Genomic DNA, 22,012 nt, shown 5'->3' with positions numbered 1-22,012 from the left:
TACATTCAGCTCAGTCCAAATTTATGAGTCCTTTGTGCAATTTAAGTCTCAATTCATATATTCATCATTTGATTCAAATATAGGACGTATGTATGTGTCCAAGTCTTCTGCTTAGTTTGTTTAAGTCCAAGCTTAGGCTTTTATTTCAATTTCATTAAGTTCAAGCCTTTATTATCAATAATTTGAGTTATGCTCATCTTCAAGTTCACAAGTCCACTGTTCATTTGAGTCCAAATAAGTTTCAAGTGTGATCTTGCGTTCACCCGAAATTTCGGCAACCTTCCGACATCTCCCCCGTTTAGAGGAAAACTACAAAAAAATTGGGCCTCCCGCCACGCTAGAGAAAAGCATGTACGGTAGGTATCCTCGGACACCACGGCCGTGAAATCTTCAATCTCAATATGTCAAAGAAAGGCGTGTATGGGGCTTCGGTACCTGTTGCAAAAAAGAAGCATTTGTTTCCCCGCAGGTACAGAGCCGCATACGGGTACTTAAGATTATCCCGACCAGGCTAAGAAAAGCGTGCACCACGCCTACCTGCCTAGCCGTAGGTGTTGCACCAAGTTCCCTTCCCACCACGCTAGAGAAAAGCATGTATGGGTGGTTTGCTGGCTCGACACAAACGTCGAATATAGGATTTTGGGTTTAAGGGCCGCACACCTACCTCGTCGTAAGCGTCGCACTGGGTTCCCTTCCCACCATGCTAGAGAAAAGCATGTACGCACACCGAGGTAAGAGAGGAATTTTCTTTTCTTTTCTTTTTTATTAATTATAATTAAATAAATTGATTCTAATAATAATGGACTATATTTTAAAAATAATTATTTATAATTAACAGTTAATCATTTATAATTAATAATAATTAATTTAAATTAAAACAATTAATTATAATTAATTTTAAATAATTATAGTTAATTATCAAAAATTATAATTAACTATAATTATAATTTATTTTAATTAAAACTAATCATCATTAATTGTGATTAAATATAACTAACTATTCAATTATAATTAGATATACTTAATTATTATTATTAATAATCAATTATATTTAAAATAATTAATTTAAAAAAAGCAAGATTTATATGAGATTTGTGCCAGATTTGAGCAGATTATGTTCTGTAAATCTCGCAGCATAAAGAATCCTTTGTTTCCTTCTTTTTGCATAAATCCCTTGAGTTCGGCAGGTTTATTGGATTCGACCGAAGAAGCGTGGGAAAGACAGAAAGTTACCCTCTCATTTGGCGAGCTCCCATTGCAACCTCCGATCAAAATGTTGTAGCTTCCGATCCTATAGAAATGGAACGTTGACGAGGGAGAATAGTCGAATAGCCACAAGGAAGCCGGAGAAGCGACATATGCAATCTCCTTTACAGCGAGCGAGCTCCTTTGTTGCTTCCGATCGAGCTGTCATAACTCCCGGTTGGACAAGAAGGGAACGTCTTCGGATGAGCGAAGTCGAACAACACCGAAGGGCCGAAGAAACACGCCAAGGGTGGAAAGTTACCCTCACAATGGCGAGCTCACGTTGTGGCTTCCGATCAAGATGTCGCGATTTCTGCACTGACAGGAAGGCAAAGTTGTAGAGGGGGCGTAGTCGTACAGCTACTAAGGAGCCGAAGTAGCGACGCTTGCAAACTCTATACCTCCTGCGAAGCAACAACGCCAAACAACGAAGAAGTGCGCGAGAGGAAGAGGAAAGAGCGGCAGACCCGAACACTTCATTTCTCTGCTATTTAATGACGAGCGACGACGTGCAAAGGTATGGCGAGATGCGACGTCGAACGTGCACGGGATGGCGACAATGTGCGATCGAACAAGTATGCGATTTTTTTTTTGTTTGTTTTATATTTTTTTGTTCTGCCCGGGGTCAACAGGGTAACATATTAACTTTCTATTAAACTATAAAATGAAAAATTGACATACATATGGAACAAAAAATTACACAATACATAAAGTGACAGTGATAAATTAAGTGAAATATAATAAAAATACAAATATTAAATATAGGAATTGTATAAAAGTATCATATAATATTAAGTTCAACTTCGAGTTCTTCCTTTCTCAATTCCCTACTCACCCACATTTAATTTCTACAAAAGGCTGAAATAGTTAGCGACAATGCAAAAATCATCTGTATGTACTCACTAAGGGGGTCGGCGATCTAGTCATGGTGCGTATGAGGAAGGAAAGGTACCCAGCCGGCACTTATTCAAAGCTTGCTCCAAGAAAGCTAGGACCGGTGACCATCAAACACAAGATCAGCGACAATGCTTACGTCGTAGAGCTACCTTCCGACGTCCTTACGTCATCAACCTTCAACGTCGCTGATATCAGTCCCTTCCATCCTACAGATGGCGCGGACACAGAAATTGATTCGACGGACTCGAACCCTGTTACAGAGGGGGAGAACTGATGTGGTATCATTTAGCTTATGGTGTGCTGCAGGTTTAGGCTTGGGAAGTATCTCTTCTTTTACCGTTAGAGTGCTTTTTCCCACTACCTCCTTAACTACTTTTAGCACTATAGGACATTTTCTACCTTTTTCTCTGTTATGGCTTTCTTAGTATCTCTCCCTGCTCATATGCGGCTGAGGAGTTTGGGTTCTAGTAGACTTTTTTTATTATCAAAACGAATTTGCTGCTTAGCATTTCTACTGTTACATTGCTTTCTAGTTCTCTATTTTCTCCTCTTGTTTGCTTCCACAGCAAGGCATAAGCCTCATGCTAATGAGGCGAGGCGCGCCTCAAGACTGGCCTCAATCAAGTTGAGACACAAGCCTCATAAAAAAAAACTTGAGATGTAAGCCCCAATGCATTTTTCACTGAAATTACACTGAGCCAAGCCTCATATTGCACAATTTTAAACAATGGTGGTGAACATAATAGATCAACCTCAAGGAGACATTTTTTTTTTCTAACAATGCCATTTGTTAGGGTCGATTAGAGTAGGCACTTTGATGCACAATTCCATTTTGCCTTAAGTAACTTTCTAATATTGGATTAAAATACTTTGTGCCTCTATCAACATGAAGAATTTAAATCCTATAAGAGTATTGAATTTTAACTAAACTGTGAAAGTACTTGAAAACCTACTAGCAACAAATATGTGTTTAATTAGATACATCCAACATATTCAATTATGTTCATCTATAAAAGTGATTAACCATGTTTGAGGTGAATATTTTGAGAATGGGAAGTACCCCAATCATCATTGTATGCATGAGTAAAAGATTTGCTATCTTTATAGAGAGTTTGTAGGAAAATAGATCTTTGATTTTTGGCTAATTGACTGACTTCATATCAAAGAACATACTCATTCTTACATAACAAATGTTGGTATGGGAAATTTAAAAAGTTGAAAGGTGACAAAAAATGATTTTATCTTTTCTCAGAAGAGGAAGATTTCCAATTAACAGTATGGGCTTGTTTCACTCCATCGACGTCCTCATTAAAGTAGTATAGCCCTCTTTGCACACTAGCATAACAATCTTCTTCCTCAATCTCAAAATCGCAATGATCATTTGATAAAACAACCTTGCAGCTACAATCTTTAAAAATATCAATAAGAAACAAAATGCTACATATCAGGTCAGGAATTAAAAATAATAGATTTCAAGAAAATTTTAGAGTTAATTTTGATGGTTCCAATTCCAGCTATTAGAGATAAGGAAACATAAAAAAATTCTTACTTTGATTTGGCTAGGGATAGGAGTGTACAAGAAAAAGAATTTTGTACAATCTTTCATAGAGCTGAAGGAGACTTAACTTTATCAGCAATTAAGGATGTGTTAGTAGCTTTTTTAGATATGAGAAGTTTGTAGAGACATCAAAGGTGCTCTTAATTCGAGACATCTAAGGTGCTCTTTATTCAGGTTTTTAGCGCTTAATAATTTCAAAATGTTTAAATGGAGTTCTTGGTGTTGGTCTAATAGGCATGGGCATCATTGCGTGTGTTCCCAATTTGTTTGGATTTGTCACAACTAGTTGGTTTAACAGGCAATTTCCAAATTTATTTCACACAAATTTTTTTTCAAAAATCACATAATAAATTACCCTTTTTTGTATTCATAAAGTTATAGAAATGATCAAACCCCTAATTTTGTTTGTGGTCCCTGAGAAACAATCCTTACCTTTGAAAGGTTCTTTGAGTTTCTTCTATGCATGCTTCAGCAAAAACTTCTTCAATTTGTGATAATAGTCAGATTCCTAATATCTTCCGATGAATTTCAACAAGGTCTTTGTTAAGGCTAGCAAGGAATTCATAGGTCCAAGTTTTATCCACCAACATCATGTATTTTCCAGCACATTCGTTGCCCCAATCAATTGATTCAAACATGTTCATCTTTTGCTAAATTTTGTCGAGGGCAAATATAATAATTGATGAGTGCAATGCTTCCTTGTTTGAGATCCTAAACTTGGTCTCTTAGATCACATAATTTCGTAGAATTTTCAATATCCAAATATGTGAACTTGACCTAGTTCTAAATGGCCTTTGAAATGGTATGCACCAAATATATTAAGACAATATGTTCCTCCATTGAGTTGATGAGCCAAGATGAAATAAAAACACCATTTTGTCCCAAGATAAATAGGTAGAATCGGTTGACTCTAGTCTTCTTACGGTCCCAAAAAGATGCCCTATATTTCCTCATCCTTAAATAAACATGGGGATTGAGAACGTTGAAATTTCTTATTATTTAACTTACACATGGCAATTTGAAGAGAAAATTATCAAAAGATTCAGTGGGATTAATAGATGTTTGGAGTTATTAAAGAACCATTCTTCTCCTCATCCCTACCCGTCCTAGTAAGAGATTTCCGTGGTTGTCATCCATCGTGCCTCCACAAACAATTTCATGCAATGTGAAATTCATACATAAGAAGAGGAGGAAGAGAACATACAATTTCATTTTATTTCAATTAAACTTAGCTGAATGGCTAGGTATAATTAAAACACCTACTCTAGTAAGGAGGCGAGCAGTAAATTATTAGGCAAACAAGGTAATTTACATTAGAAAATCACAGCCAAACAGTGATTTTTTTTTTCTGTTAATTAAAATATTCCAAATTGGGAAACAGAATTCCAGCATTAGATAATTTCCTAACTAGAAAACAAACAAAACAAAATGACAATAATACACATTAAAATAATCCTTATAAGCTTTCCACAGATTCAACCAAGAGAGGAAGGGCATGTAGGACCAGGAATCCTTGAGTTTTGAGCAGGACAAGAGTAATAAGGATTTTTTTTTTTTAATCCCTTTCAACATTATCTTATTACATTCATAACAACTTGTGCATATGAAATTATGAATGAATTGGTTTTTACTTATATCTAAAGACAAATTTGAATATCTTCTAGCATTAAGAAAACCTACTTTGTGAAATAGTATTTTCAAATAGCTAGTCTCAGACTCTCAGTTACAATGTTGTTTTGATGGTATTTTTTGATAGTCTAAAATTTTGTGTTGAATATGTTGCAAATGGTACTTCTAAGCCACATAAGTTCCTAATTATAATGACACTATTATGTTATTTAACAAGTTAGAATCATATGTGAAAAAGACGAGCACATCAACCTCAAATCATTACGGACCTTAGCGCCTTCACAAAACCTCTAGCCTCAATTAGTATTCTTTCATTCACTTCATATTTTTACAACAAAGCTTTACTAGCACTATAAGGAGCCAACAAAGCTATTAGAAAAGTATATTTACAATCAACATAAGAATAATTAATTCAAAAGCCAACATAATGTTTCCAAGCTTGGATACCACTATTTTGTAGAAAGACTAACTACTTGACAACAAGAAACAAGTCATGAGAATCTTAGCAATACATTCACCTTCATTAAAAAAAATGTGGCTTATAATTTTCACAAGGATGAGTTTCCAAAATACGCATTTAAAAGTAACATGGATAGAACTCGTGCAAATTGTTTAGTATAGAAAAGGTTTTGCACCCCAAGCAACATAAGTAGAAATAACATGAGAATGAGGATACATACAGTTGAACACAAATAATTAAGATACATCATATAATAATGATGATGATGATGATGATGATGTAGGTAACATATGAAATGTTATAATGGTAACTTCTATAAGATAACTATTTTACTTTATCAGTTTATCCCAAGCATGTTCAAGTAAACTAGAAGTTAATATAGGTACAAAATGCTTATGATCTTGCCCAGTGTATTTACTCTATACTAAAAGTATGAGCAAGAGAATATTTATGTCCATTTTCCATAATATGATGCATGGATCAAATACATCATATCCAATTCATCATAATATAGGCCAATGAAGTATCTATTCTATTTCAAAAAGGAAAATGATTGGCTATAAACCCCTCTACAAGTTGATTTTCTTTATGTTACTTCAAAAGTAGCTGTTCCAGATTCAACAATCTAAATTTTTTTATTTCTTTTCATTTTCATCAATACGTTATCATATTTTAAGGAAATCCTAGCTTTAATTATGAAGTAGTGGTTATGTGCTCTAAGTGGTTAGGTACTTGATTGATGTTCATATTTGTTGAATAATGTGAGGATAATCATATAAGCAAAGGTTAGATTAGCTAAAACCTAGAGGTCATACATTCATTTCACAAAAATAATCAAATTACAATGCAGGTATTATGTCTTGTGAATCCCTCATCATATCCACAGTTAGCTTTGTTCACAAGGTATACTCTTTAGGCCTGCAATTGTCTACAAATAATAGGCGTTATTATATATTTATAGCCATGATATGCAACTGAGTTTCTTCAGCTAGTAGCCTACCTTTAAATAATTTGGAGCACACCAAATGCACAAATAACAATTATCATATTCCAAATATACAAGCGTACACATTCAAATTAATTTAACCAAGCACATAGCATGCATCATGTGTCTATTGTGCGTTTATTGTACGCAATAAACATCAATACAAGTTTTCGAACAGGCTGACATGACTTTAAAGAACAAAAAACAACATGAGAGAGACTGACCTCATAGTTGAGGCAACCACCTTCACGAAGGGAAGACTCGGCCTCTTCAATGTTACTAGTTTCAGATCTCCTCTCACCATCATCAATTCGTGAAGATTGTTCACTCGCTGAAAAATCTATAGTAACCATTTCATCTTTAAGATGCATCCCAGGATTCAAGCACTTCATTTTTTCACGGGGATCAAATTTAGAAAAGATCCTCAGTGCCTTGATCCATTTTTTATCCTTCATTCTAATTTGAGAAAACAGAAAACACCCTTCAGAAAATTTAAATAAATAAAAGATCTGGCAAGAAAGAGAAACAGGAAAAACCATGACTGAGGTGATCTAACCATGTAACAAAGACATTTCATCTCATCAAAATCTAACCAAAGTCATAAAACAAATCGCCAATACAATTAAACTTAGAAGAATCCAAGTAAGATTAGAATAAAAAATGTTGCGTGAACTCACATCCCATATCAAAGAATCCTACTTAATTAAAAGAAAATCGATCAAATAGCACGTAGCAAAGTGTTAAAAAAAAAAATAAAAAAAAAACTTATTTCTTAGCAAAGTAAGCTCCAACAATTCAGCACAAATAAAGCATTGAAACTTAAAAACTAAACAAAATTGATGAATATAACAATTAAATTACAGCTTTAATACATGACAAGCAAAAATGTCGTGACTAACAAGCAGCCAAAGTCATGCCAGAAACCCGCTAAATTCAACTCAAACTGGCACTCTCTTGGCGGAACCAACCAAACCTATGCAAATGCGAACCGCTCCACAGAGGTTAATACAAATGTATCATTCAAATCCAGAACATTTAAAACATTAAACTTCCACTTTATTTTCAGAAAAAAAGTATCATATCTTTTTATACCTCCATAAAACAATTAGTCGCGTCTTCCAAGCTCTGCCCAGTTATGGATTTTCACGTCCTTGGAAACCCTAACCTTGGATGCCTGCTATAAGGAAGAAGAAAACTCACTTATTCCACCAAATATCACCCCACGGATAAAAATTCCCCTTTGAACCTCATCTACCTCTTATCGGGCCAATAAATCAAGCGCCCCTCACCAACCCTCCATGGACAAAGAACCTCCTAATTCTCCCTAAATCACCGTGCTTCAGAAAAACAAAAAACGAAAAGGCATATTCAATCCCAGCAGCCGCCCAAAGTGGAATAAGCGACTGGCATGGTGAAAATTGAGCCGTCCGACTACGATAATATATGGAGAGGATCCACATCCACCATAAAGAAAGAACGAGAAGACAACCAGACAACAAAGTGCGGGGTATTAATTGTCGTACCTTCTTTCGCATTAAGACGGCCGTTCAAACCCAGAACCATGACTTACGGAAGAAATTTACCAAGTCAAAAGAAGTCTTTCGTTTACATGATCCCCTGCAATACCTCCTGCTTGAAGATTCTAAGGGGAAAATCCTGATTTTTAGAGGAATAATCGAGTGGATACCTGTATTTGACCAAAGTCTGAAAACGAACTACGATCGAGAAATCAGATGGAGAAAGCGAGAGAAAAAGCTACAGACAATGAGAGAGTTGATATTGAAAATTATAGTGCAAGTAAGGAATTTGCTGCTTCCTTTCGTTGAAGAAATCTCTTTCGGTCGAGTGAAAAAAAAAAATTAAAGAAGAAAAAAAAAATAACATACATAAATTGCCATTAAACATTTCATTTATAATGGCAACTATCAACATAAAAAATGCTAATAAATTCAATGTAGATAATTATGAAAAAAAAATAATTATACAACAACAGCAATGAATATAAAACTTTGGCATTGATGTCAGACACTTAAAAATGTTTAAAAATAGCTTTCATTAATGTCATTAATATAAAAAAACGTTATCAAATCTTATTGTTACTTATATGTATTTGATGAAGAGAGAAGTGGAAGATAAAAATTAATTAAATTGATTAAAAAATATTGGCAATTATATATACATTATATTTAAATATTAATTATTTATAAAGTTAAAATTTTATTATTTAATTTTTTTAATTAGCACTCAAATATCAAAATTCACAATAAAAATTTAATATATATTTTTTATTATCAATAAATTATTAACGAATTCGTTATGGCACATACAAGTAAATGAGTTTGATATTGAAAAAATGACAAAGATGTTAGTATTATAAATATAAATGTTTGAGATGTTATGTGTGTATAACTCCTTTAAAAGGTAATATAAAAAAATATGAGATAACATTGATTTTTTAATATGGTGTTAGTGTTATATATATATGTTAAGTTATATATGTCTAACATTGAAACATCTCTCAAATTTTACCTAGTTTGTTTATAAGTCAACTCCTAATTAACAAACTATTTTTTTAGTTGCACTAACTAAAATATAATTATTAAAAAAAAAAAAAAACATGTCTTACACTATTCTTTTTATAAGTAGCCCTTTAATAGATGAGCACCTAATAGAAGTAATTTTGTTGAACCCACATATTGTACTTAATTTTAGCAAAAGAGCAAATACATACTATTGAAAGACAATGATCATTTCCATCACTTCAATATTACTTATAATAAGTTCGTAATTTTTCAACGATCTTATCGAAATATAATAGAATAATTCAAAATTTTAGCCTTTTAGTGAAGGATAAAATGCTTTAATATATATCATGAGAACTCATTATAGCTTTTTAAGATGACTAAATTTATTTTACTCTCCACACATTTATGTCGATCTTAGTTCTAAAGAAGACATCGGCTTCTATGTAATCTCAATCATTAGGTATATAGCCAATGAAAATTGATATGAACAAAAATGAAACAACAAAGAGATGAAGAAGATCATAGCTTAGAAGTAAAAATATTCATTTATTCAATACTTTCATGTAGTAGTATATCACTATTATAAGTGCATCCATAACCAAGGCATTAATACATCTAACGGTTGTAAGAAGAATAAGGTTATTATAGAAAAAATTGTTGAGATTAAGTGATGTAGGAACATCTTAGCTTATATTACGCTTAGAGACTACTTTACTTTCCTTAGTCTAGATAGTTCCATTTTCCTCTTTAAATAGTTGGCTATTGTAAAGAATGGAGGTCATTGAATGATATAATATACACTTTGAAGCTTTTAAAGCTTTCTTCTTCTTCTTCCCTGGATTGGGAAAACCGAAATCCTTCTTGCAGATCGAGTCTTCCGATGATCCACTACATCAGTTGGTATCAGAGCTTGGAGCTTGTGAAGATCGATGGACTGCGGAAGAAGGTCGGCTGCCGACGACGATCGAAGCCGCAAAACAAGATTGGCGGTCGATGACGATCGACGTCAAGGAAGGTGGGCTGTCGACGATGCTGAAAGCCGGATCGCCTTCTACCAAGCTCAGTTGAAGAAATCGCTCAATCAGATAGACAGAAACCTTGATCGGATTCGCGAAACCCTTCGGTCAATAAGGAAGATGCGAATGTCGTCTGCAAACATACCGAGGCATTCTTCTTCTTCGATCTCCTCGTCCACTTCACGTAGACGCCATCAGTCTCGTCATACTCCCACCGTCATTGATGACTACGCCCCGTCGAACTCCCTCTGCGATGGCGTGACCCACCGCCAGAGTATCTGTTGCGATGGGGCGATCCCCCTCCATTCCAACACCGTCCGTCTCCCAACTCCTCCCGTCCACGCAAGATGCAACAGGTCGCTGATCACAGCCAGAGCAATGAGCTGAAGCCGTTCCAACAAATTTATACCGTCGCTGCAGGCGCATCCTCCCTCTCCACACCTCCCGCAACTCCTTCCACTCCGCAAAATCCCACGACCATTGCGGAATCCACCGGGACAGAAAATGCTGCTGGAGGTCGTCAAGGTTCCCAACGTTGTCCCATCGGCCAAGCCGTCGTCTCCACCGTAGGCAGCGTTAGAGACATTTTCTTCCCGAAAGAAACCCACACACATTGCTAATTGTTCGATCGAACAAGTCTTCAGTATGCCAGAACTCCCAAACCTGCCTGAGGACATTCTCATACCCGGCAGTCAACCCAATCCGCCATTACGGGCCGTACCGACAGAGCTTCCCCTCTGCTTTTCCTCAATCCAGCTCAATGATGCTCTCATGCCCGTGGACCGCGCAGAACCACAATGCGACGTCGCTTCCGCAGCTTGCGTCCAAGACGGTCTCTCGACCCGACTTCGCTACCGCCTCAGCTACCTCCCGTGATCCGACGCATCTCCCTTCGTCCGGACCATCTGATCCTCCTACAAGTCCTTCACCGCCAGCTCTGGATTCTTTGTTGCTGCAACTCGCGATCGGCCCTGACGCCGAGATTGACGCCGCGGAAGAGGGATTAGATCTCCGGCGGCAGCAGACAGAGAACCCACTCTGCTCTCGCGATCTCGCTCCAGGTGTGGAGCATGATCTCTCGCAAGCCAATCCCAGTTCTCCATCCTGTAATCAGTCTGTCGTTGACGAGGGAGAGCATAACAACGAGGGAGAGCGATTCGCCATGTCCAAATAAGATTTGCCCTCACGCCCAGTGTCCCGTGTCACAGCTTGTTCCTATTCTGACTCCATCGTTGATCTAGACACCTCCTCGCGACCCAAACCCCATTCCCATCTCACGCATCTTCTGCCCAAAATTTCAATCCCACGTGCCCTTAACCTTAAATCCAACATCCAACCCGATTCTGCGATCGGCACTCGCCTCGTCACGTCCAGCTCCGGTAATCACTTGAAGCAGGTGTCACCGGAGGAGATTGAGGATGCTCATAATGAGGAGTGGAATGTTCAGAAACCGCTCCATCACAATCAGCTCCCTCTTCGAGCTCATCGCAGCTCGGATAACAGTGGCTGGAACTTTAGCTGGGACGAGGATTCTTTGCTACTTCAGCTCAAAGATGGTCTTGGGGAAGACGTTGAAGTTGTGTATATTGGCTGTCTTAGAGAGGAGATTGATTCAAAGGACCAAGATGATGTTTCACAAACCCTTCTTGAGACCTTCAAGTGCTTCCCCACACTTCTGCCCCCTGAACTCTTTAGCAGATTCTATCATGGTTCCTGCAAGCAGCAGCTATGGCCTCTATTTCACTATATGCTACCTTTTTCTCCTGACCTTGGTGGTCGCTTTGATCGCTCGCTATGGCAAGCTTATGTTTCTGTTAACAAGATTTTTGCCGATAAGGTCATGGAAGTGATCAACCCTGAAGAAGACTTTGTTTGGGTTCATGGCTATCATCTTATGATCTTGCCAACATTCTTGAGAAAAAGGCATTTTCTTTCATGTTGTACCCGAATGATAGGCCTCTTTTATCAATCTAAGAAGGGTTATGTTGGAATCGAGTATTATGGATGCCCAGTTAGCATTAAAATACTTCCTGTTGGGGTTCACGAGAGGCAGCTTCAATATATACAAGATCTTCCAGAGATCGAAGCTAAAGTTGTTGAACTACTCAACCAGTTTAAGGGCCGGACTGTGTTACTTGGAGTTGATGATCTGGAAGATACTCCGAACATCCTTATTTCAAATATGCACAAGGTATTATTCATTACTGAAGCAATCAATTCTAACAGACTTCAAGATGTCCAGGTTGTCGTACTCCATGTCCAACGTTTAGGATCAAGGAATGCAAGAGCTGGTCAACTTCTGATTTCTACCTATGGAGGTATGGAAAATTGTGGAAGGTCCAAGGAATTCATGAATCTAAGGAATGAGCTTGTAGACATGCATCGAAGACGCAAAATTTTTGACCCTGGAGGGTTCATTATGATGTCCATCTCCCGATGATGCGCCTCGACGGAGTCGAGTTCTTTTAAAGCAAGGGGAGAATGATGTAGGAACATCTTAGCTTATATTACGCTTAGAGACTAGTTTACTTTCCTTAGTCTAGATAGTTCTATTTTCCTTTTTAAATAGTTGGCTATTGTAAAGAATGGAGGTCATTGAATGATATAATATACACTTTGAAGCTTTTGAAGCTTTCTTCTTCTTCTTCCCTGGATTGGGAAAATCGAAATCCTTCTTGCAGATCGAGTCTTCCGACGATCTACTACATCATTAAGTGTTCTGTAGCTATGACAGTGAGTCAGGCGAGTGCAACAGGTCTGGTAAACTTGAGGCTTGAGTATTACAAAGAGTATACAGTGAACCACCTAGCCCCTAGGGAGGGCAATTGCCTCCCCTCCCCCCTCCTACAAAAATTAAAAAAATTGTTTATTTAATATATATTAGGTAATTTGTTCCCCTCCATCCTTTTTTTACTCTTTATTATAGGAGTTTTTAGGCAATTGCCCCTCTTAAAAAAAAATACTATTATCTTTAGGTGGTTGACCCCTAGAAGAATTAAATATATTGTGTAGATGTGTTATTTATAAATCCCCCCCAAGAATCAAGGCCGGTTCCACCCCTAATAGTGATTGGAAAACCAAGATCCAATGTGCCTTTGACATACCATGATTTTGAGGGGCATGCATGTATTGATACTCATGATTGACAGCAAATGATAGATCAAGATGTGTTATAGCCAAGTATTAAAGAGATCCAACCAAATGGTGATAAAGAGATGGATCAAAAAATAAGGAACTCACATCAGAATGAATTTGTTGTTTGTTGGAAGAATGATTAGCAATTGGTTTACAATCTGTCATGGTTGCACGTTATAAGATAGTTGATGCATAGTTAGTTTGATGAAGCAGCAAACTAGTAGAAATAATGAAACTTGTAAACCGAGAAATGTGGATGGAGAACCCATGTCCTTGAGCTGATATTTTTGTTAGATAGTAGATAGCAGAGATCCAATAAGAGAAGAATTATTTCCCATGAGCAGAATTCCATCAACGTAAATTAAGAGGAAGATAAGTTATTTTTTTTATGGAATAAATAAATAATGAAGGATTAGCATTGTTGGATTTAAATCCCCAAGAGAGCAAGTGATCAGTAAAAGTGGAAAACCACTATCTTGGTGCTTGCTATAAATCATTAATAGCTTTGTTTAAACAATAAACAAAAGATGAAAATTTGGGGTATTTAAATCCAAGCGATTGTTTCAGATAATTTGTCATGTAAAAAACATTTGAAACATTTAACTGATTGATCGTACATTTACGATGTTTAGAAAGAAGAATAAAACTGTGAATTGTTTGCATGTTAGCCACTAGGCTAAAGGTTTTAGTGAAGCCTAAACCATACTCCTGTTGATAACCACGAGCAACTAAACAAACTTTGTATCGAGCCACCGAACCATCATGAAGAAATTTTGTTTTAAAAATCCATTTACAAACAAGTACATATTTGTCAGATGAAAAAGGAACTATGTCCCAAGTGCCTTGTATTTGTAAGCCTTGGAATTCTTCTGACATTGCTTAGCGCCAGTGTGATGACTTAATAGTAGAGCTATAATAGGTGGGATCATTGAAGGTAGAATGAAGTAGGGAGAATATTTGTCTTGGTTTAAGATGACCGGTCTTGTGTCAGGTGAGCATTGGATGAGATGGGTGAGTAGGTTGGTTGAACTGAAGATAATTATTTGGAGAAGATTTTCTAGTAGATTTAGCGGGAAGTGATGTTGAGGATGATTTAGGGGAAGTGGAGATAATTACTGGAGCTGGAGTTGAAGGTCGGGTAGTGGGAGGAGCATATAATGTAGAAGATACATGAACTAATGTTAGAGGTGGTGTAGGAGGGTCTAACAGAGAGAAAGAAGGTGAAGTAAAATGGAAAGATATGCTCATGAAACAATACATTAATAGAGATATAAACTTTATCATTTATGGGATTATAACAGTAGTATCCTTTGATGGGAGTAGCATAGCCCAAGAAGATAGCTATAAGGGTTGTGGGTGCTAATTTTTGTCTAGAATGTGAAGGAAGAAGGGGATAACATTGGCAGCCAAATACCCAAAAATGTCGATAAGAATGCGATTTTATGTGTCAAAGTTGATAAGAGGATTTATGGTGAGTGTTGGTAGAGGGAATACAGTTGATTAAATAAATAGATGCTAAAACCGCATATATCCAAAGTTTATATGGTAGATTAGCATAAAGAAGTAACGTTCCTGTAATTTCAAGAATATGACGATGTTTATATTCTCCTGTCCCAATTTGTTGAGGTGTATATGGACAACTTATTTGATGGGTGATGTCATTATTTAGTAGATAGAATTTAAAACTTTTATTAAGATAATCACCACCACCATCCATTTGAAGAGTAATTATAAGTGTTTTAAATCGTTTTTCTACCATAAGCTTGAAATGTTGAAACTTATGAATTGTTTTAGATTTGTGAATCATTGGATAAATCCAAAAAATTTTAAAAAATTCATCCACAAAGAGAACATAATAATGATAACTGTTAAATGATGAATTAGAAGTTAGACTTGGATACATGAAAATGTTTTCTATGATATTTTTCTTTTAAAAAGCAAGTACTAAGAGACATGTGGAGAACATTTAATATATGGGTACTGGTGAACAAGTGAAGAAAACACTGAAGAGTGTGGATGACCAAGCCGGTTATGCTAAAGATCTGTGGTATGAAGAGATGAAACAAGAGTAGTTGGAGCCGTGGAGAAAAGATAGTTGCTACAATTGGATATAAACCATTACGGCTGCAACCTTGAAGAAGAAGCTGATTTTTCGTCAAATCCTTGATTAGATAATCATGAGGATGGAACAAGATAGAACAATTGTTATTAGAGGTGAGTTTTTGAACGGATAATAGATTGTGATGAAGGTGTGGAACATGATAGATGAACAAGATACGGGTAAGATTTTTGGCCATTGAAATAGCCGAAGAAGCATCAGATGATGCCATATCGAATACCAGGTTCAAACAAAAATTAGTTTAGAAACAAGGATGAAAGGCTGTAAAGCATGAATGCTTTAATACCATGAAGAAGCAGAGAAATACAGGCTTTTCATGTATAGGATTCATAGGAAGAAGATAAAGAAGAGCAGAGCTTAGAAGTAAAAATATTCATGTATTCCATACTTTCCTGTAGCAGTATACCACTACTATAAATACATCCAGAACCTAGACATGAATACATATAACAGTTATAAGAAGAACAAGGTTATTATAGATAAACTACTGAGATTAAGGTTTCATTTGGGACAATTTTTTTAGTGCTTCTTAAAACAACTTTCTAGTTCAAAAAATAAAATTTTTGTACTAAAAAAAATACTTTAAGAAGCAGTAAGAAAACCGTCCCAAACGTAGCCTAATTGTTCTGAAGCTATGATTGGGAATCAAGCGAGTGGAGCAGGTCCGGCTTGATGGAGCAGGTCCGGTATAGTTGAGGCTTGAGTCTTGCAATGTGTATATTTGGTATCTGTAACAGTAGCTTTATCAATAACAAGTTACTTCTAATTATTACAAACGCAAAACTGATAGAAAAATCATACGTAACTTCTTTATAAAAAATGATACGGCATCATAATCAAGAGGAGAAATGAATTTAACATAATTGTACAAATTATTAAGGCCAAAAACATGGATCAATGGCTCCCAACAACTGGAGAAAAGTAGTGATGCAGAAAATTGTAATTGCAAATGAATGAAGTTCATTATCTTTGGCGTTTACAGAAGGAAAAAACAAGGCGACACTCAGAAAAAACAATTAAGCGATAAGCAGATGAAGCACCTAACTGGTGGTGATGTGACATATTTTAATTATCTGCAGCTATATATCTTCCATTAGCTCAGCTTTCCAAATATATCGTTAGGTAATCTACTCACAAAAATAAAATTCGTGGATGATCCACCGTATTTGAAAATTTAATGACATCATGGAAATTTCAAGTACCTCGTCGTAAGAATCCAATGACTGTACAGTTTAATATATCTGCCCAATCCGATTAGAATTTCGCTTGTTACCTAAAACGCCCAAAAAATGGAGATTTACCTGTAGTGAGGGCGAGTTTGATGACGGGGTAGAAATAGTTTGGAGGGTTTTCACCTCCAAGGAATCTTCCGGTTGCTGCGTACTTACTGCGTATGTATTGAATATGTACTGCGTATTTATAGATACACAGCCAATAAGCAATAAATCAACAATACTCATTAAATACTCACCAAAAACTCAACAAAAACTCAGCAAAAACGCAGAAAATACTTACTAAATACTCACAACTAATGATTGGCTTAGTATTTGATGTGTATCTACAAATACACAAGATGTACACAGTAAGTACGCAGAGAGTATGCAGCCATCTAGATGATCCTCTACATTCGTACTCCACGCAAAATAATTTTCCCCTCGCCAGGACAGAACATGAAACAAGAGAATTACCATAGAAATATATTTTTAGTAGAACATCAAATAGGAGAATCTTCAGGCATGAAATTCCTTTTAAGTTTTTTTAAATCGCCATTTAAAAAACTAAGCTTAGTGATGCCAACACAAATATTTGGGAAGACAACATTTTGTTCAATTAAGCATTGGAAGCCTACTTCACAAACGATGGCCCTCTAATTGACTTAATGTTGTTGGCCATTCATTGCATAATATAAAAAGTATAGGATAATAGAGGTGAGAACTAAATTAATGAGCGTCAAATTTTCTATGCAAGAAAGGAAATTATGTTTCCAAATGGCCTGCCTATTTTTCACCTATAATCCACCAAATAGCTTAGTTCGGAATTTTATACACTATATCAAGTTAGGTAAATAATATAACGTATCATTGCAGCATTTTGAACAGGAGTTTTATACACTTCGTACATTTACTGTTAGTTCATGCCGACCTAGATTAGTATAAGTGTTGTCAAGTAATTCTCAACGATAATTTCATTTTCTGAAGATACGCTTAAGTTTTTTAATGAAAAATAAATATTAAAATGAAAAATGTGATCAAAATGAAACCTTTTATTTTAATGGCAAAAGGTATAATTGAATGAATTCAACTAGTTCTATTCAATCTAGCATAAGTTCTAATAAAGAAATTACTAATATTTATCAAGGAATTTTTGGCTTGAGCTAGAGGTGTATGTGAGTCGAGCCAACTTCTCTACTTTCACGTTCACTTCTCTCTTCCTATTTTTGAGTGATGCGGTATGTGTGGCACATGATACAAATATGCTTATGTTTTCTTTGATATAAGTGTTGTAGCGCCTGAATGTGCTCCACGACACAATGACGTTGGGTAATTCGGCGTTCCGGCGCTTGAACGACAGAGTTTTTTTAGAATTTAAGATAAAAAAACATTATATAATTTATACTTAACAAATTTCATTTAACTTAAGCTCTTATTTGTCCTCAAGCAATGATTTAATCACCTATTAATTAGCTTACTAGCTCAAATAAAAATTGTCAATTTAAGATTATGAAAATGTAATATCATACTTCATCAATTAGATGTGTATATTGGATTGATCAAAGTTTGTAATTTTAATTTGTAAAATCTTAAGCAATTAGCCTAATCAATCATCCTTGTTATTGCTTGAATTGGGCTTATCCACTACAAGTATAAGTGCGGGGTTGATTACTGAATTTGGATATGAGTAATCACTACAGGAAAAACGCTGAAAACCGGCGGTTTTTTCCGGCGGTTAGTGTAGATTTACCGGCGGTTTTGGCTGATCGGACGAGCGGAGGAGACGATAGGGCGAGCGACCGAGAGAGAGAAGGAAAGAGTGAAAATGAAATGAGCGGGGCGAGGGGGCTCGTATTAGGGCTTTTACCGGCGGTTTTCCGGTGGTCTAGACCGCCGTACCAAAATCACTTATCACCGGCGGTTTGGACCGCCGGAAAGCCGCCGGTTCATATTGATATCCGGCGGTTTACCGGCGGTTTATAGACCGTCGGTAATACCGACGGTGTATCATAGCTAAGCCGCCGATTTGACCGTCGTTAGAGTTCGACGGCTTAACCGTCGGCGTAGCCGTCGGTAATACCGACGGTATATAAACCGCCGGTGAAAACCGCCGGTTTTTGCCATTTTTCCTGTAGTGAATGTGTCATTTAGAGATTGATTGTGTTTGTAGTTAAATTGGAAATTCAGTGGTACTCCTATGTATTAGTTTTCTTACATTCTCCTTATTTGATTTAAGTATTAAAATACTCTAAGAATTTGATCTTTATCATATATCAAAATTTGAATTGCTCAACTTTCTTTTGCTTTTTCTTTCTTTCTTTTGATTTTTATATTTTTCATATCTTTGATATTTTGAGTACACAATAATGATTTTGAATATCTGATTGACTTCTTCCTTCAAGTAAACCTAATTTGAATTAATGTAAGGAGATAGGTAAGCTCACTAATTCCATATTAAGTTTCTCACTGATCTTCATAATTTATACTCCCTTTCCCTAAACTCAATTATTCAATCATCAATTCATAAATCAGTGGCTGAGTGTATAACTTTTAAGTTTAAAGCAAGGCAATAATTTAGATGATTTTCATTAGTTAATTACTATGATTTCTAAATTAGAAATTGTTCTTTGTTCATCCAACTTATCACCTAGAGTTTGGTATGAATCTTCATTTTAATTAAATTTTAATTGCTTTTTTTTGGGCTAAACAACTAAAGTGCAAGTGCTATGTAGAGAACAATTTTTAACAGTTAAGCAATTATGAGAATTTATTTAAATGTAAATTAAAAATAAAAAACACTAACATAAATAACATGATACATTAATTGTTAAAAAAACAAAATAACGTAAGACTAAACATGCATTTACACTATATGATAAAAAAGTGCATAAGGAAATAAGATATAACTCACAACTGAAATAAATAATGCCTAGTGCACTATCTACTATTAAGATTACAATAAAAGCAACCATTATGATCACAACATCCAAGGCTAACTAGTCATCCACTAGCATCGCCACCATGGGGATCTCCCCAAACAAAGAAAAGAAAAATAATGAAAAGTAAAAAGGGTACAAAAATAAGATCACTCACACAAGTCAATTAATCAACAAAGAAAAATAACAACAAAATCACTTAGAGTCTCTATCCTCCTTGTCCTCCTCCTCATCATTATTATTAGGACGGATTTAAACAAAGGACTGATACTCAGGAGTAATAGGTAAATGAAGCTAGTCTGGATTTTTTACAAAAAGACTCTTTTTTAACATCAATACTAATGTTTCATTGAACTCAATAACATAGTGGTAATGCTTCTCCTACATTTTGAAATAATGAGCCTGCCATTCCCTACTCTCCTCACAAAAGTCAGTAATATCCTCCATCATTTTGCTAAATTAGGCCACCTAATCTCCTAAAGACTTAGGAGTATGAGAACTCCTACTAGTGCTAGCCAACCTGTGCTCAGTGGGACCTCCCTCCTCATTAATACTCTTTATAAAACTTTCTATTTTCCTTTTGGTGAGGGTAAAACAGGAAAAAGATGTTTCTTAGTAGGATCCCCTCTTACCCTAGTAGCAACACATAAAGAATAAATTAAGGAAGCACGTCCTAAGCCCATAAAGTTGGTTCCATAGATAATATAAGTCAAAGAAGAGTTTATCAGTTTTTCCACATTAATAGGGCGACCCACTTGGATAGCATAATTAAGCCTTGCTTTATCCTTGGTCACTTCACTAATATTTTTACTCAATATAAACTAAGAAAATATAAAATAGTATTAGCAAGCTTTAGAAAGTTGAGTAAAACAACATGCAGGAATATTAATAACTTTGACACTCCTCTTCTTCCAACATGCCCCACTTCTAGGTTCACACAAGACTCTAAGCAATTCATCAGGGTCAATGGGTACTAAAATAAAAAGTGTATGATCATCAAACTCAATATCCATAAATTTAAATCTACGATTAATGGAACGGGAATCAAAAGGCACCTACTTATATACCCTCACATAATACATGTTCTACATAGCGTTCTTAACATTTACAAAAAATTCTCTAACCACATTAAAAACCATAACATGGGTTCCTCACAAAGCACTTCCAGTTTATAATAATATACATAACAGCTATACCCGAGTTTAGGAAGCCTCTCTTAGGTATTAACTACTTACTCACAAACAATTGAGCAAAATGTTGCTTAGCCTCAGCAGAAATGAAGAGACTTTTATTATATGATGAGTAAGCTCTCTTCTTACCATCCATAGTTTAAATACTAAGCTTAAAAAAAATCCTAAAATTCAATTAAGTAATATATGTTCATATAGTATAATCTATAGATTATAAAGTATGATTAGTTCAATTCTCTGTTTAGTATTGTAGGTAATTATCATTCATCCATAATAAACCTGTGGGTCTCTGAAAGGATGTTGTTGGTGGGGGATAGAATATAAAGGGTATGATCGCACTATCCCATATGGCAAAATGATTGTAGACCTTTACACTAAGCAAATAAGCCAATGGAAGAGTAAATTGAATTATACATACGATTATCTATGAAGAATAATGACTTTCACTTTCATATATCGATTAATAATAATATGTATAAATTTATAGTCACAAGATTTCCCCCATTTATTACATTAGCTCAAGTGAGGTTTATTTAGTGTGAATGTCAGTTTTCTATGGGTGCAAGCCCTTGTGGTTAATTATGTATTAGGCCTTGACCTAAGAATACTCTCGATTAAGGATGTTTTTTATTCACTTCTTGGTTTGGCACATAGTGGAATATCTAGGCTTTTCTAATCCAAATGAAGATGGGCTCAATCATGCTATTCAACACACAAGAATTATATAATCATTTGGTTAATCAAAAGATGAGAAATTAGGAGAGGAGACATCACACCTGAAGCATGTTTTAGAGAAAGATAGTGACACTAATAGTGTGATGTAGATAGGTACAATTTACATCTGTTAGAGAGTGGAGAGCTCACCTAATGATAAGGCATGCAGCGGTATACCCATACCTCAAGCCTTTGATCCTAGATATACATAGGATGTACTATACCCTTAGTACTAACACCCATGACCTAATTAATACGTGATATTGAGGGGAATTATAACCTAAATATCATCAGGGATCTAAGCAGGCCTGACCTAGATTTACCACCCTGCTCAAAAAGGGGTACTACCTAAACTCAACCTAGCATATAAAATCCATGCAGTCTAGTTTTAT

At 35.7% G+C, this 22,012-nt stretch overlaps 1 protein-coding gene across 14 annotated transcripts in view; it reads right to left on the bottom strand.

Annotated features, from left to right (window-relative positions):
• The window catches only part of LOC110093480 (protein NPGR2), a 39,378-nt gene extending 30,785 nt beyond the window's left edge, over positions 1-8,593 (bottom strand). For 13 of the 14 annotated variants that reach the window (XR_003703101.1, XR_003703107.1, XR_003703100.1 and 10 more), the window contains exons 1-2: positions 7,867-8,291; positions 6,999-7,230 (exon numbers count right to left, since the gene is read on the bottom strand). Coding sequence is in view for 1 of the 14 variants with exons in the window: in XM_028700929.1 (XP_028556762.1) it covers positions 6,999-7,229 (231 nt within the window). In the remaining 13 variants the exon portion in view is untranslated. The other variant, XR_003703104.1, reaches the window with a different exon arrangement.
• Between the last annotated feature and the right edge of the window lie 13,419 nt (positions 8,594-22,012).

Source organism: Dendrobium catenatum, unplaced genomic scaffold (assembly GCF_001605985.2).
Source record: "Dendrobium catenatum unplaced genomic scaffold, ASM160598v2 fragScaff_scaffold_1608, whole genome shotgun sequence".
Classification (NCBI taxonomy): Eukaryota; Viridiplantae; Streptophyta; class Magnoliopsida; order Asparagales; family Orchidaceae; genus Dendrobium; species Dendrobium catenatum.
The sequence above is the reverse complement of the archived record's forward strand: the minus strand, read 5'-3'. Positions and strand labels throughout refer to the sequence as shown.